The 15,304-nt window shown below is 48.9% G+C and overlaps 6 protein-coding genes across 6 annotated transcripts; 2 read left to right on the forward strand and 4 right to left on the reverse strand.

Moving 5' to 3' along the window:
* Window positions 1-1,511: 1,511 nt before the first annotated feature.
* N7446_011451 (uncharacterized protein) lies at window positions 1,512-3,488 on the reverse strand (the record flags this gene model as incomplete). The annotated part of the gene is made up of 1 exon (XM_058520193.1): window positions 1,512-3,488. The coding sequence occupies one exon, from the start codon at window positions 3,486-3,488 to the stop codon at window positions 1,512-1,514; it is 1,977 nt and encodes a 658-aa protein (XP_058367717.1).
* Window positions 3,489-5,108: 1,620 nt separating this feature from the next.
* N7446_011452 (cytochrome P450) lies at window positions 5,109-6,964 on the reverse strand (the record flags this gene model as incomplete). The annotated part of the gene is made up of 6 exons (XM_058520194.1): window positions 5,109-5,548; window positions 5,613-6,224; window positions 6,288-6,356; window positions 6,412-6,514; window positions 6,566-6,682; window positions 6,740-6,964. 6 exons carry the CDS (start codon window positions 6,962-6,964, stop codon window positions 5,109-5,111), a joined length of 1,566 nt encoding a protein of 521 aa, XP_058367718.1.
* Window positions 6,965-7,694: 730 nt separating this feature from the next.
* On the forward strand, window positions 7,695-8,555 carry N7446_011453 (putative pyroglutamyl peptidase type I; the record flags this gene model as incomplete). The annotated part of the gene is made up of 2 exons (XM_058520195.1): window positions 7,695-7,805; window positions 7,869-8,555. The coding sequence occupies 2 exons, from the start codon at window positions 7,695-7,697 to the stop codon at window positions 8,553-8,555; spliced, it is 798 nt and encodes a 265-aa protein (XP_058367719.1).
* A 1,334-nt stretch (window positions 8,556-9,889) lies between these two features.
* Window positions 9,890-10,312, reverse strand: N7446_011454 (uncharacterized protein; the record flags this gene model as incomplete). The annotated part of the gene is made up of 1 exon (XM_058520196.1): window positions 9,890-10,312. The coding sequence occupies one exon, from the start codon at window positions 10,310-10,312 to the stop codon at window positions 9,890-9,892; it is 423 nt and encodes a 140-aa protein (XP_058367720.1).
* A 1,458-nt stretch (window positions 10,313-11,770) lies between these two features.
* On the forward strand, window positions 11,771-13,646 carry N7446_011455 (uncharacterized protein; the record flags this gene model as incomplete). Its single annotated transcript, XM_058520197.1, has 3 exons — window positions 11,771-12,443; window positions 12,603-13,322; window positions 13,546-13,646. The coding sequence occupies 3 exons, from the start codon at window positions 11,771-11,773 to the stop codon at window positions 13,644-13,646; spliced, it is 1,494 nt and encodes a 497-aa protein (XP_058367721.1).
* Window positions 13,647-13,848: 202 nt separating this feature from the next.
* N7446_011456 (uncharacterized protein) lies at window positions 13,849-14,913 on the reverse strand (the record flags this gene model as incomplete). The annotated part of the gene is made up of 1 exon (XM_058520198.1): window positions 13,849-14,913. One exon carries the CDS (start codon window positions 14,911-14,913, stop codon window positions 13,849-13,851), a length of 1,065 nt encoding a protein of 354 aa, XP_058367722.1.
* Window positions 14,914-15,304: the final 391 nt, after the last annotated feature.

Genomic DNA, 15,304 nt, shown 5'->3' on the forward strand with positions numbered 1-15,304 from the left:
GTGGCATACAATTTACGGAATATAAGAAAAGAATGGAAAGTTAAGAATAATCGATTTGCCTAATGATTCCGCGCTCAGAGCAAGCCGGTCCTGTGGAGGATCAAAGCGCAAAGAAAACACGAAATCAAAGAATAAAATAACAAGCCATACTCTGCACAACCAGATCAAAAAGATCTGATAAGAATAAGGTCTTAAAAAGAAAAGATAGGCATTCATACGTCATGAGAAACGCAGAAGAGATTAGAACGAAAAAAGAAAAGATATCAGATGAAAAGCAGTGTAGAAAATGAAAGCAGAAGAAAATCACATGCGACTGTCCGGATGCAAGGCCAATAAAGTTCGCCACAAGGTTGAGGGGAATCATGAAGCACGAGCAGAATCAGCAGAATCAGAGCGGGAAGAATCAGATCAGAATCGAAGGCATGGAGAAATCGATAAGGGGGATCAAGACTCGAGAAATCGAGAACATTCGAGACTGATATGAGATCCGGGAAATGCGAATGAATTATGGAGAGAAAAAATCAAGTTTCGCTGGCAAAAGATAACCAAACCAAACACCTCGCTTGCGTATCAGGGATGTCGTTGGTCAACTGCAATATCATGCGCGTTCGTTTCGTTTCGGTTCGTCTATGGTATTTGCATATGTATCGTTGCACATTCGCTTTTTTGTTGGGAAGAGGGGGGAGTGTATGTAATTGCCGTCCATGTTGGTTGACGAGGGTCAACATGGAGGCAGGGGATCGTTTCCATGTGTGACGGGTAGTTCGATAGGTAAATGAATTATCCAAGTCGTGTCACTTTTCCAGAATGCCGGGCGAGAGAATGTGCAAGGCATAATGCGAAAGTTCACAGGCGACAATTGGACAAAGCCCGAGAAAGAAAAAGAAAGATAATTTGTAGAGAATGTGGCTCGCAAAGATAGCGAGTAGTTGTGACAGTAGGTTTCGGGTTTTCAGGTCGGGTTTTGAAATTTTTTTTTTGGACTTTTTGTTGTTTTGCGAAGAGATCAGAAGGAAACGGTGAAGACAGTTGTCAATGAGTGAAGTCAAGGGTGGGCGTGCATCGAAGTTGAGACAGGTTCCACCGAGTAACGAGGGTAAGTGCCAATAGAATTGGATGGTTCGAAGAAAGACCACACACAGTATTTGCTGTTACAAGGCAAGACGAGTTGAAAGTTCGCTGCCGAGCAACCAATAGCTAGATGTCCATGTACTAGTGTGGTTTCCGACAACCAGATGAAAAGCGAAAAACCTATCACATTTTTCTTGGAATTGGGTGTTGTAGTGTGGGTAAGGTGATGAGCGTGAGGAAAAAACAGGACACAAGTCACAAACGTATCGTTACAGTCGTGGATAATGCCGTTGCTGTCATAAAAAAGGCTGGTAATTTGGGGGCGATAACTGGGCCCCGTCTGTATCTCGTTCAGGTCATTATGCAAAGGGATAAAAACTCGCGGAATCAACACCGGAACAGAACGGATACTCGAAAAGTCGACAGCAAAAGAGCGCAATCTAGTTGCGCGTGAAAGGCATATTCAAGATTTGCCGGCGGATTCGCTCGGCATCAGAGAGGCCCTCCTCGAATGCATCATAAGGTAGAGTAGCCGACGTCTTCTCGGGTGCTTGAGTGGGGGATATTTGCATTGGAGAAGTATCGTTGGTGGGTCTCACGTAGGATGGGCCGCCGCTCGAGAATGGATCGGACAGCGAGGGTGCATGTCTGATGAACCTGTTCGGAGCTTCGCGGCGCTTGTATGCACCTTCAACCTTGAAGGGTGAACCAAGGCGTTTGATATTTTCACCAAGGTCTAACAAGGGGTGGACAGGTGGCTTCATCACAGGAGTGGTCTCTTCAGGTTCAATTGGGCCTGAGTTGAGAGACGAGGGCGGGGAGAAAAGCTGGTCAACAACATCTCGAGGGTTGACTCCACCAGTCGTAGCGCCACGGTTGCGAAGACGGACTCGGCCATGACCCACGTCTTGGAGCTTGTTGCCACGAAGGTAATCCTCAAGGCGACGGTCGACATCTTCATCGGCGTTCTTAGTCTCGCTCTGGGCGTTGGTGAATACATCATCAGCATTGCGCAAAGACTGCTCCAGGTATGTGTTGCGGCGCGTACGACGTCCCGGGGCATGGATGGTCTCGCGACGAGGCGTACTGTTGCTCTTGACCTGGCGATTTGATCCACCTGGGCCCCAGGTGCTGTACACAAAGGGAGATCCCAGACGAGGGATACTGTGAGCAGATTGAACACGGAGATGCTGGCTGGGGGTTGGGACAATTTCGGGCTCGACGTTGGCTGGCACAGGGTCATTGAACGAGTAAGTGTTCCATGGCTGCAATGGCGGCAGGTCCTGTGTAACGCGAGCGATGGGGTTTGAATCATTCGAGGTGACGAGAGAGACACCAAGATCACGCGTAGTGTAAGCAGAGTTATCTGCGAACGCGGGAGGGCGGGTATCTGCGGGCGCGGACAGTTCCGTGGGCTCAGGGGTACGTGACTGCATGATGCGCTGGTAATGGGGCGAAATCGAGAACTTGCGACGGCAAAGAGCCTTAAGACGACGCCGAGTCTTGGCGTCGGTCTTCGGCCAGTTTGGCTGCGATGCTTCAGTTGTGGCCTTGGGGGTTCCAGTTCCAGGCTCAGCAGACTTCATCGAGACAGATTGGGCCATGCGAGTACGCTTGTTATCCCACGTCTTCTTAGCACGGCGCGAAACACGCGAAGTCACTCCCAGGGGAGGAATGCTGCCCGGGGTCATCTTGAAGGGAGTCATAGTGGGGTCTTGGAGATAAATTTGATAAGTGTTCCACAAATGGTTATCCATCTCGCGGGTCCAGCCCCTGTCGGATGCAGACTTGAACGCGTTCGATGATTTGCGTCGCGAAGGCGACTCAAGTTCGGTTTCTTTTGAGAACTCGAGCGGGAAGTATGGGTCAAACAGGTCACTTTCCACACTGGTACAACTTCCAACAGATGGCCGCGAGGCAAATGTCTCAATAGATTCAACAGACGAGTCAGACAGACTCGAGCAAACAGAGTCTGGACGCTTGACGGGTCCAGGAGTCTGATCCCAGGCTGGCCATGGGCTTCCAGTCTCGCACGCATCGAAAGGTGTGCCGCGGATCTGCGCGGGAGGTGTCTTGAAATTCATGCGCGCGCGAGGTGGCGCAAGTAATCTCTCATCTTGGGGGGACTGGCCGAGGAAAGGCGCCTCAAGCGCATTGTTAGGCTGAGGGAATTCAATCGAGGGAAGAGGAACATCTGAGCCTCGGAACTGGAAAAGGTCGAGATCCATGCGCGCGCATACATCTGTGCCGGAGCGAGCCCGAACTCGAGGCAAGCGGAGACTAGAGATAGAATGACGAGGTGGAGGCGGAACTTCAATCTTGGTACTCGGGCGCTCCGGGGTCTTGGGCACATCGTCATCTAGGAAGGGGAAGGTGAAGTTCTTCGGGAGAGTGCGCGAAAGCTGACGTTGAGCCATACTGGCGATCTTGCGGTTCTGCGGTTCAACCGCAGAATGTGGGTCAATGCGAGCTGACGAAGGTCGAGGGCGTGTCGGAAGGTGAGTGGATCAGTGAATATGCGGCTTCGAGGAGCGCGCAAAGTCGCGTCAAGTGTCGTAATATCGTGAGTGGATGAGAAAGGAAAAGGGAACGAGGGCACAAGAGGTGAAGCAACGAAAAAAGACCGAGGTTTCGGTGTGATCAAAGGCTCAGGAATGCGCGAAATCGGTATCACCAGATCACATCTGCGGCTCCATCCCGTCTAGTAGGGGGAGGGAGATTTCGTCATTACCCAACGCCAGAAAAGCACAAAAGAAAAGAAGGTCTCCGAAATGGAGACAGCGAGAAAGGATCTCGCGGAAGTGGTAAAACGGGTGGTAGAGAGAGAAGGTGAGAAAGACCGGAGAGAAGAGGAAGAGAAGATGGGGAGGTTGGGCGTAGGGTGAGGCGTCGGGAGGGGGGTACCTGGTACCTGTGGTCCCGGCGGGCTACACTCACTGAACAGCGTACTCGATACTTGCGGTTCAACGGCCCACCGCGAAAATCTTAAGAGTTACGATTCGCGAGACTGTGCGATACAGAACAGCTTCTTTATTCTTATTGGATTCTACATTGAATATTTTCTACTTTCATAGGGGTTTGTTTAGATTTTCTCGAGTCTTTCCTAGGTGGTTTGCTGCAGGGACCTTACTTGATGCAGACTACGAGAATCCGGACTTGGGAGGTAAGGATGGGTCAGAGGGACAGAGTAGAAAAGAGTAAAAATAGGTGTACAAATAGGCAAGGATATACAGAGCCCGTGGACCTGTTCCTGAAAGACGGGAGGCTGGCAGACTAGGTAGAGTTCTATAAGATCGTGGGTGTTCGGTTAGGCCAAGTAGACACACTGTCTCCAGCCGTTCCTTGGCTGCAAGGGCCTCGAGGTTGCTTATAGAACGGTCATGCATCAGATGATGCCCTGCACTGATCTTCTTCACCTCGCTTTTTTACTTGGCCTTCCAATTACACATAGTGGACGTGGCTCGGGCCGTGTCCAGGGTAATTCTTATTCTTTCAGAGAAAATTGGTTTGTGTAAAAAAACCCTGGAGGGGGATCAGCGGGACAGATTTCATTGTGCGGTCTGGGACCCAAAGGGCCGGGGCCAAAGTGCCAATATAACCCCATTGAGCGCATTGAGGAGGTGAGGTTCTCCACTGACGCGCGACGCGTGAAGTCGCGTCCCGTATTTTACAGTCACGTGCGTATTACCATCACGTGTCACTGGTATACTTCAACTTCAATTTCAACTTCATTGTTTCTCTGTCGGAGATTTATGCTGGCTCGATTCAAAATAATTGATTCCATCTTACAGTGGGTAGCCACAGTCGGGGAACCCGACGAAAACCCACTTTCGAGGAGCCGAGTCTCACCGCCGATCTACTGACTCGGTATTGGGCAGGCAGAGTCAATTTATAGAGTTTCAGACGAGATCATAATGTCTGAATGCGTGTGTCACCCAAGTTCCAGCTTGGTCCGCAACTAATAAACATGATATTGAAGAAAAATCACACAGAATAGGTGGTGGTCCTCAAACAAGAAACCAATAAACAAATCCACACTACTCGCCTAAGAAACCCAGATCGATCTCTGGTTCGCGCGACCGGAACAACATCTCCACTGTCGGATCGGTGATCAACTCAAACCCGTTCTCATAGTTCTTAGGTCGGCCACCCGACTGCAGCTTCCAATCATACTTCATAATCAAATGGAGCAGCAGAATTTTGGATTCGTTGGCAGCGAAGAATCGACCAGGACAAGCGTGCTTGCCAAGACCAAAAGCAAAGTGCTCAGGCGTTGTCGTGACAAGCTGGTGCCGGTGTTCACTGCCTGGTTCCTGGCGCATGTTGTAGAAGCGGTACCCATCGTAGGTACTGGCATTATCATAGATGATGCCATCTTCCATCATTGTGTGCGCACTCACGGCAATCGTTGCACCCTTTGGGATTATAGTACCGTCAGAAAAGGTAATCTGCTGGGTGGCGTAGCGGTTCAGGCCAGCTGTGTCCAGTGTTAGCTATTACTCTCTTGATTCCGTAACAGTAACCCTTGAAAGATCACATACTCAGACCCAATGGGTGCATCCGCTGTGACTCCTTCATCACACTATCCATCAATTTCAACTTCAGCAAGCTCGTCTTCTTCAAAACCCCATCCTCAGCAGCAACAGCACAAATCTCATCACGCAGCGGCTGGATGTACTCCGGATACGCCGCCAGGTCGTACATAATATTGGTAAGCAGGTTCGACGTGGTATGAATAGCCGCCAGCGACAACCCAACCTGAGCACGGGAGATATTAAAATTGGTAAAATTGTTTGCTTCAGCAGTCTCCTTGAACCAGTCCAGAGCATCGCGGATGCGGGGCGGGTCATCTTCAGGAAGCTTGCCTGCACGAATTAAATCACGTCTTTCTAGTTCATTGGCGATGATCGATCGAGCGCTCTCCATGTGCTTGCGCAATTTTTGGGTTGTGGGCATGAACCAGTGGACTAGCGGACGCAGAACAGAGGGCCACCCTCGCAGCTCTCGCATGGCTTCGAAGGCGTCGATGACATAGTTGACTGAGACATCCACCCACTCGTCGTTGTGGCTGATTTCCTCTCCGAGGAAGATCAAGGACGAGATCCGGGCTACCATGTACGGGGTCTTTTGGAAGAAGTTATAGGGCTTCCACTCTGTAAAGCGAACACGAGTTAATAGAGGCTCGTGCTGTAATGCTGTAAGGGATGGTAGCATACCATTCGATGGAGGAAATGCGTCTTTCACTGTCGCGCCAGTCTCCTTTGAGAGCGGGATTGAGAGGGACCCTATTCAGTATATGTTAGCTTTGACGGTCTCCTGGAAATCCCAAGTATTGCATACCGAGTGCTTGGGTCAACTGGGTGCGCGCGACGCCGGCGGTGATGTTGAAAGATCCCGGATTATGAAACGGCTCAAAGCCAGCAATACGGTTGCTGAAAAAGGTCTGGTGATGTCAGTGAACATGATCCGGGTCATTTCAAGTGTGACAACCTACCTTCTTGATGGCGTCTTCGAAACTCAAGTGTGGGTGGCTCTTGATCTCGTTCATATACTTAGGGTGTACGAGGATGACTGGTTGGTTCGCTCCCATAATTTGGAAGACATTGGCTCCCTATTATTGTGAGCCTGTCGAAGAGCAACTATCATCCCCGGTATGTTTGTTTCTCACCTTCGCGAATCCCTCGGCGATCAAAGCACGCGCCGACTGTGTGAAGCGCGACCTGGCTTTTTTGTTGGTGATTTCCCACCGGTTTTTTCCAACCAGAGGCACACGACGAAAGGGGATCTCGTCCGCTAGATCACCCCATACACTTGTGATGAACACCACCACAAGGGCAATGCAGACGCCCTGTACCACATAGGGGCTGTTGAGTAATTCGTTGAGAACACCCATCGTTAGGCCGAGAAGTAACAAAAAAAAAAAAAAAAAGGGCTTGGGCTACTACAGCTGATCATACCCTGAGGGTCGACCTATTTATAATAGTCCCGGGCCATGGGCCAGTCAGAAGTATTCTATTGCATTTCGTACTTGCTCGACTGATGAAGAACCGGCACAAGGCTGCACGCCAGCCATCGGACCATCGGATGCTAAAACAGCCGAATCAGAGCCACCCGTCTGGGGAGTGAACTCACCAATTCATTTAGCCGGGACGTCAAAGCTCCGACAAATTGTGTGCACTGACGAAGTAAGAATACGAAAACGAGAAATTATAGCGATCATTTCCTAAAGGGGCAATTCGAGGACAGACTGCTCTGGGGATTCACTCGCAGCTTGCAGCCACCGTCAAAGCTATTAGCGTGCCAATGGCAGTAGAAGCGACCAGGACAGTGCATACCCCAGTTGGCAGGCCATATCCGACGTAGAATTTTGGGTACGAGATTGTTGTACAAGAGCTTCGACTCCACAAATGGCCGCCACAAATGGCCGCCACAAACTACGAACCCGACAGAAATAAGGATATACTTATGCTTATAACTTGCGAAGGTTAGATTTGCCACTTTTTTATCGGACGATTAGGGCAAAGATCCATGGACGGCATGCGCCAAGACCCCGCATTCAGCATGTCTCCTCACTTTCCCCGCGACACCTCATCTTCCCTTTCTGACTTCTTTTTATCTTCAAGATGGGTGACTACGGAACAGCTGTTCCACCCTTGCGCTCCACTCGAGCCAGGAATCCACCGCAGCCCTCGGCTTCTGCCAACGAGATATCCGTCCTAATAACTGGATTTGGGGTATGATCTGCGTCTCGGATCGTGCTCGTGTCTATTCCGAATACTGAAACTAACGTGTAACAGCCCTTCAAGACAAACCTTGTCAACGCCTCATATCTGATCGCCTCTTCCCTCCCGTCGTCTTTCATCTTCCCATCTAAAGACCAGGACACGGACCCGCGTCGAGTGTCCCTCCATGTTCACTCTACACCTATTTCAGTGGCTTACGCCACAGTCCGGGAGACCCTCCCTTTAATTCTGGAGGAGTTCGCTGCTTCCCATGGTGGCCGAAGACCCGACCTCATCGTCCATATTGGCATAGCCTCTCCACGGCCATACTATTCAGTTGAAACCTTGGCTCACCGCGATGACTATAACATCACCGATGTCGAGGGCCGCTCTGGGTATCTCGATGGCGAGAAGCGGTGGAGAGAACTGGGCCTCCCACCCATTTTGACACCTGGTTGTGTGACTGATGACCCGACCTCTGCCTCGCCCTACCAGCCCGATGAACATTTCTTGGACACGTGGCAGTCCTTTGCTCCGGAGTCGGATCTTCGGCTCTCTAAGGATGCAGGACACTATCTATGTGACTTTATCTTCTATACCAGCATGTCTTTGGCGTTGCTTGAGGGTCACGACCGTAATGTCCTCTTTCTTCATGTACCCGGCGCATCCGAAGATGCCAATATCGAACAAGGGCGCGTGGTCACCCTTGCTCTCATCAAGACTATGGTCTCTTGCTGGCTCGACAAGAAGCGTCCTGCATGAATAGGTTGCTACTTCCTATTCGGCTTCACGCTTGGTGGGACTTATTGGATCTATATATCTCATACCTCTTACATTCGCTATTCGACTCTGCCATCTGTTCTTGGATATTCTCTCGCTTTTGCGGTCATTTTCTTCCCATTTCATCGCATTTTCACGCGCGCACGGTGTTTATATGAAACATTTCCCATATTTATGAACATAATGGACTCTCTCGGAATCTTAACCGATTGCTTATGTAATTTCTATCCTAAAAAGGTTCGACACATAGTTCCAGGCCGGCCTGATGTATATGAAGCCATAGCCAACCATCCAATCCTCCAAATATTTAAACAGTCCTCTTCCCCTCAACACTAGCTTACCAATGAGCAGCTTACCTTTGGTAGACTACTGTATAATCCAGGCATCAGAATGCACAATGCAACATCGGCAAACATCCTCAAGTCACACGACCTTCAGCCCTGATCCTGTCCGCCCCAATCATTGTCCTCCCCCACTCCAAGCAATATCCCAAATCAGTCCAGCTTCAGTCCTCAATCAAGCTTCCTCGCAATACGGCTGTTGCTGTGGCAGTTTCACATCGATGACAGGCGAGCAGCAGAATAAGGCAGAAGAGCGATGATGTACTTCTGGCGATGTAGAACTCATAATGCATCGCCTGTCCGATATTGGCTTACTCGGTCTTCCACCCATATAGCCTTATATCTGGAATTATTGTCAGAATAGATGCTTTGGGACTTCCAGCAACAGGGCTTTCAGCACGGAATGTGTTTTGCTTGGTCTTTTATATGTAGGGACGGGGACTGCGAGATGCTCAGGGAACTGCATCTGTGGAAGATAAGCCTTCTAAATTCGGGGAATATGAGATACGATCCATGTCTGCATCTTCTGTTCCATATATACAATCAGCTCTATGTTCTAAATAGCACACGAAGTGTCGGAAAACCAGATAACGGCGCTTCAGATCCCTCCGGTCCGTCAATAAGCCTCTGGATAAATCACATCGATCTCGCGTTACGGGTTGCGCAGACATACTTTGAAATTTTACCTTATCTACATCCCGCAACATTGGAACTTCTCCAATTGCTTCCATTATGTCTCTACGAAAGCCAATAAATGCAAGCTCCGAATGTCTGAATTGATTTCTTAAGTACCAGCTTTTTATCTACGGGAAAGAAGAAGTGGAAAGTGTGTATTTTCTAAAGAAAAACGTCTATTTTGTCTATCTTGTCCGTCTGATGTGAACTTGAACTAGAAGAAAACTCTCAATAGATACTGTCAAAAGCTGCACCGACGTCTCTTGGATAACCATGAAAAATCGAACCTAGTTAGCTTAACTACAGGATTGTCTTCTCGAGGTAACGCTTAAGACGGTCGGAGACTCTACGGGCACCACCGGGCTTGTTGTCACGGAGAATTGAACCTAGCTCTGGCAGGATCCCAGTGAGAGCTCTGCACTCAATTGGTACGAAGTCCTTGTAATAGGTATGAGCTCTGCCCTGAATAGTTGAAGTGCTTGAAAAAGCATCTGCGATTTGAAGGGCCAGGCCGTTGAGTAAACGGGCTTGGTCACCGAGCTCCTTGAGGTACTCACCAGTGACCATTTCAGTTCCCTCAAATCTATCCAGCCGAGCAATTTGGATCCTTAGACCCACCTTGAATCGGCTGCATTCCTCCTCGAACTTGAGAAGTATGGCCCCGCGTGAACTGACCCTAGTTGCCATTGGGGGGTTTGGCGCCTCGTGTGTACGTCCGGACATCTTGTCAGTTGATTTCAGTGATTTAGCTGAGTCGTGAGGTTTGATGAGAAGATAGTGTGCACAGAAACTGCAAATTTTTCGAAAAGCTGCGAAGATCGAGGGTGAAATATAGGTTTGCTATATCACAGCCCCGTAGTTTGAAGAACTTCAATATCTTGAGAGGCAGTAAAACAAAGGAATCAATGAAAATCACAAAGGCCATTGTGTTCGATCTTTGAACCAGGCTCGTAGTCGATGTCCTTTCAAAATCAAAAAAGAGCTTTGTCAGTGCTTTGATCAAACCTTCAAACGATGTGCTACCGAGGTTGATAGAACGACTTCACGAGGATTTAGGATCCTATGCTGCTACGATAATGGTAAGTCACCTACTACATCGCTTGATCAGCCAGTTTGTATTTCTCTACATATGATGTCGCTCAGCAAAACATACGCATTAACCTTGATCGGTCTTTTCATTTTCATTTTCATTTTGCTCCTTATTCTTCAAGACTTACGCTGAGTTCAAACATAGAGTATGTATGATCTTTCGAAATAAAATGGTGATTTGTGTCATTTGCGACATGTGAACCTAGAGGTCAACCAGACATGAAGTGTTTATTGGAAATTATGTTCACTACGATACTGAGGAAAGCGTTGCACTTAATTGCTCTAGTATTATAAGAAGCAGTTGGCTTTGTCCAGGTCGTCCAATTTACGAAGGCGTCAGGGTATTGTCTGATAGCCTTGGCCGCCTCGACACAAGCATTTGCTTTTGGCTTGGTTGCAATACGAAAACAACTCAAAGAAATAAATAGATGTTGCGATGAGCGTAGATTATCCAAATGTTTGAATACTGTACCCCTTGACTTTGTCGTACTAGAGGTTTTGTCATTGCTCACTTTCTCTTCCAGGGTTGGGAATATATCCAATCTATCGGGGGTTAACCGTCAATCATGTTCTTTCATATTTGTGTTTTCTTTTTTCCCTTCATCTTTGCTTTCCACTAAACAAAGCTCCGTCATCATCTTTATTCTTTCAGTAGCTTGGCCTCTGACAGAGATGGTCGCAAAAGTTCTATTTTTATTGTTCGGCGTGGATCTCTTTGTCTATTGATATGTATGACTCGAAATCAGAAGATTTGCTTCGTCGAATGAAGCTTTCACCAGTGGTAATGTTTCTCGACGCCTTGACCGTACATGTTCCTTTGTTATTTTCCTGATCGCTACCTGACTTTCCCTCGCCGCCCCCTCGCGAGCCCTTGAGGCCTTCCTTTATGTCACCCCAACAAAGGGCCAACAATGAAAGCCCGGAATTCTATGCCCGAGGCTATAAGGGTTTCAAAATGTCCGCGTTTAGAGATGAATTGGACTTCAAACCACCGGAAAACGGACCACAAATGTCGAGTCCTGAACGGCAACGTGCAAAGTCTCAAGCCAAATCATCAAAACCCGAGTCTAATTCATCGACCAAGCCAAAGCTATGGTTTGCTGCACCCTGAACTGCTTCGGCCATTGTCTTCATCGCCGTCGGCGCAGAACTCGAGCGAACCCCAATCCCGGCAATGATATTGAGCTTACTCCAATGCCATCTAATGTGAGTACGCAAGCCGGTCGAGGTCGAGCAGCAAACACGCGTCGCTCCAGCACCGCACGGATCAGAGCGGCGTTTGCACGGCTTACCCATCAGAGTAGAGCACAATCAGTACATCAGGAGGAAGAAGGAGAGGCTCCCCAAGAAGAACCAGCTGAACAGATAGAAGAGGTCGAGCAAGGTCCAGCAGGACGGGATGATAGAGCCAAGCACCGACTCCCCAGGCGAAGTCGACGGAGCCAAAACAAAGGTCCCTTCGCGACCATCGTCCAGCCACCCCACTTGGGCATAGATGGTGAAATATTCAGCTATCCTGTCCGCCGCGCATCAAAGGCAGACCCAAAGGCAGATCTCAAACAGGAAGCTTTCGGTGGCGGAGATGGGAGTGGCTCCCCGAAAGAGGGCGAAAACAGGAGCGGATCTGCAAGCAGGTTTCCATCACCTTTGAAGAAGCGTGGCGCCTCCGAGGGAGTCGAGGTGGGCGGGCCATCCGTCAAGAGACGTCGATCCAACGAGGAAACAGAGGCTGAGCCATCGGGCTCCGGATCAGGATCCGGCTCTGGTCCTCCTTATCGATCAGGGGGACCAGGGGACTCGGGAGGATCGGGAGGCTCAGGTTCAGGATCTGGCTCTGGCCCTCATAATTGCCGTAGATCAGGTTCCGGATCAGAATCCGGATCGAGGTCCTCAAGATCATCAGAAACAGGATCAGGATCAGCAGTCTCATGGGGCTCATTCGAAGAAATCACGGAAGAACTAGTCGACGGTTTCCTCGCGAAAGGAACAAATTACCAAGACTGGATCCAGTTCCCAAACGACGAGGATTGCGCAGCTCCATGTCCAGTACCAATGTCAATACTGACAACAGATATAATGCTCAACACGCCCGACCCAGCAGATAGATGGGAAGTGCGAGAAAACGGCTGGATCGACAGACCCCTTGAACTACACGATACCCATCAAATTGATCTCCCCACTAATCCTGGTACATACCACAGACTGCACGTCAGCAAGCTGGGAACAGGCGAAGAACGAAGGCAAAAATGGAATGAATATAAAGGACGCACTACACTTGGCGCCATCTTCGCTGAAGATAACACGCGAGTCGATGGACCACATTGGAATGAGCTCGCCAAGGCACATTATGAAGCGAATTACGATATCAATTCGTTGAAGTTTGTATTTCGGTTGAATGTTGTTAATCGGATGACGATGCCTTATGTGGATTCTGTGCTTTATCCGAGGTTTGGGCTTGACCTTATGCAAGATCAAACCGTGCGGAATTGGGCTTATAATACTGATGAGTATAAGGAGATCTTGGGGACGGCTTTAGGGAAGGGTGTTGGGGCGTTGATTTTGAGTGCTTTTCCCCGTGGGACGAGACGTATTACGCAGATTCTTACTTGGACGCATCAGGAAGATTTGCAGATCCGGTTTATTGGTGATATGGGGAGGAGTTTGGAAGGGGACAAGGGAGAAGAGAGGAAAAGGAAGAGGAGGAAGGGAAAGGCAAGCGAAAGGCAAGGGGAGTTGAATCAAAAGGACCTGTGGCTTGCTGATCAATATTTTCGGGCTATTTATCTCGCGGATGTCTGCCTATGATGTTCAAACGTGCCCCTCCATCTGATATGCGGGTGATGCCATACGGTGTAACCATTGATCAGGAAAGAGGAAAATTGTTGCAGTTCTTTGGGATATGCCTATCTTTGATAAATACAGCCCTGTGGGATTCGATCGTGAAACTGGAAAGGACCTGCAAACATGATATCAATAAAGTGTGAAAATAGCCCGAGTTTACCTACGCAATGATTTTCCGGGCATATCCTCAAGTCCTGTACGTCACTATTTACACCACCCTCAACTCCTGACTTCAGACGCAATGGCCACGAACAATATCTATCAGTATTCCCTTCTCAGTTTCGACTTGACCAATACACACGTGAGACCTATTTTACCATGGAGTGAGGTCAATTGCCCGTTTCTAGTTCCATAGATGATTCGTGCACAGAAATCACCTCAAAGTCGACTCTATGCGCACAATTTCTTTGGCTCTCCAGGGATTGCACCTCGCCCGTGCGTGAAATCGCTTGAGCCACTATAGAGCAACGACCATACGATAGCTCGACAACATGGCAAAATTCTTGCCAGCCAAAGTCCTTGCGTGGCTTCGTCTCAGCTCGTTGCCATCCTTGTTTGCTGGATAAGCGTATCAGAACACATTCGATACCGTCCCAACTCCACGCCCAACCACGGATAACAACCTTTGGCCCAGCTACCTTGGCATTCGGTGAAGGTTCGGTGATCATGGAGTTAGGCTCTACTTTCCACACGGGCTGGAGCTCTCCCTTTGGATCAGGCCTGTTGTAGTAATATGTTGCGAATATTCCAGGAGCTCTTTTTTCTTGAAGCGATATTCGGCAGAGCCACTTGGTGCTGTTGGTACCGAACCACCCAGGCACTATCAGTCTCGCCGGACCCCCTCGCTCTTTTCGAAGCGGTTCGGAGTTCATCTCATAAGCCACAAGCACTTCGTCACTCATTGCCTTTTCCAATGGAAGGTCTTTCTGATAACAAGACACTCTCTTCCCGGCGAATACGCCTTGATCAAGACCATCAGACCATACATATTGTGCGAAGCACGTAGGCCGAGCCATCCCCAAAAGAGTTTTGAGACGGACTCCAGACCATGTGACATTCCCTACACGCCAGATGTTCCTATCTGATGGCCGCAGCGGGCTTCCATAGCATTCGTGGAATGCGGTGATGGACGACTTCGGCAATTTGCGTAATTCGGGGAGAGAAAGCGAGATTGGGTTCTCCACCATTCCGTCGACCACTAATCTCCAGTTTTCCACATCCACAACGGCAACACCCATATGCATTTCTTCAAACAGGAGCGTATCATGCGTGATATACTTTTGATGTTTGTGGGGAGGAGGTGCCTGTTGGTATTGCCGTGGTCGATAGATCGACAGGCATGGGGTTTGTGGCTTTGTTGGGAGGACCTGATCGCCAATTTCATTTTCACGCATGCTGAAGTATCACACACTGAGCACCAGGCTAAGGGACAAGTGGTCAGCGCGGATTGATTACCAAATACAAGGAATAGAAAACATCTAGGCCAACACAACCTGCAGCATCTGGCGACTGTTATGTGTACGTATAGAAAAATTTGATCCGAAATCATTCAATTCGCTTTGGAACAGAAATGGTAAGTATCCATTGATAACGGAAGAGAGTAAAACTTAGAATAGCCACTACGTCGATGATTATAAATACGACCGCCTACTTCTGCGCCATTGTGGGTCGGGTGACTAACTCCATAAAGCCACTACTATGATCTAACTTACAGATACGATACGAGCCAGGTCTTGTTCTGACTCCATTATCGTCTACCGTGTACGTTGTTCAACCAACCGAATG

The sequence above is a fragment of the Penicillium canescens genome (genome assembly GCF_028828765.1).
Source record: "Penicillium canescens strain IBT 15451 chromosome Unknown utg000008l_segment0_segment0, whole genome shotgun sequence".
Lineage (NCBI taxonomy): Eukaryota > Fungi > Ascomycota > Eurotiomycetes > Eurotiales > Aspergillaceae > Penicillium > Penicillium canescens.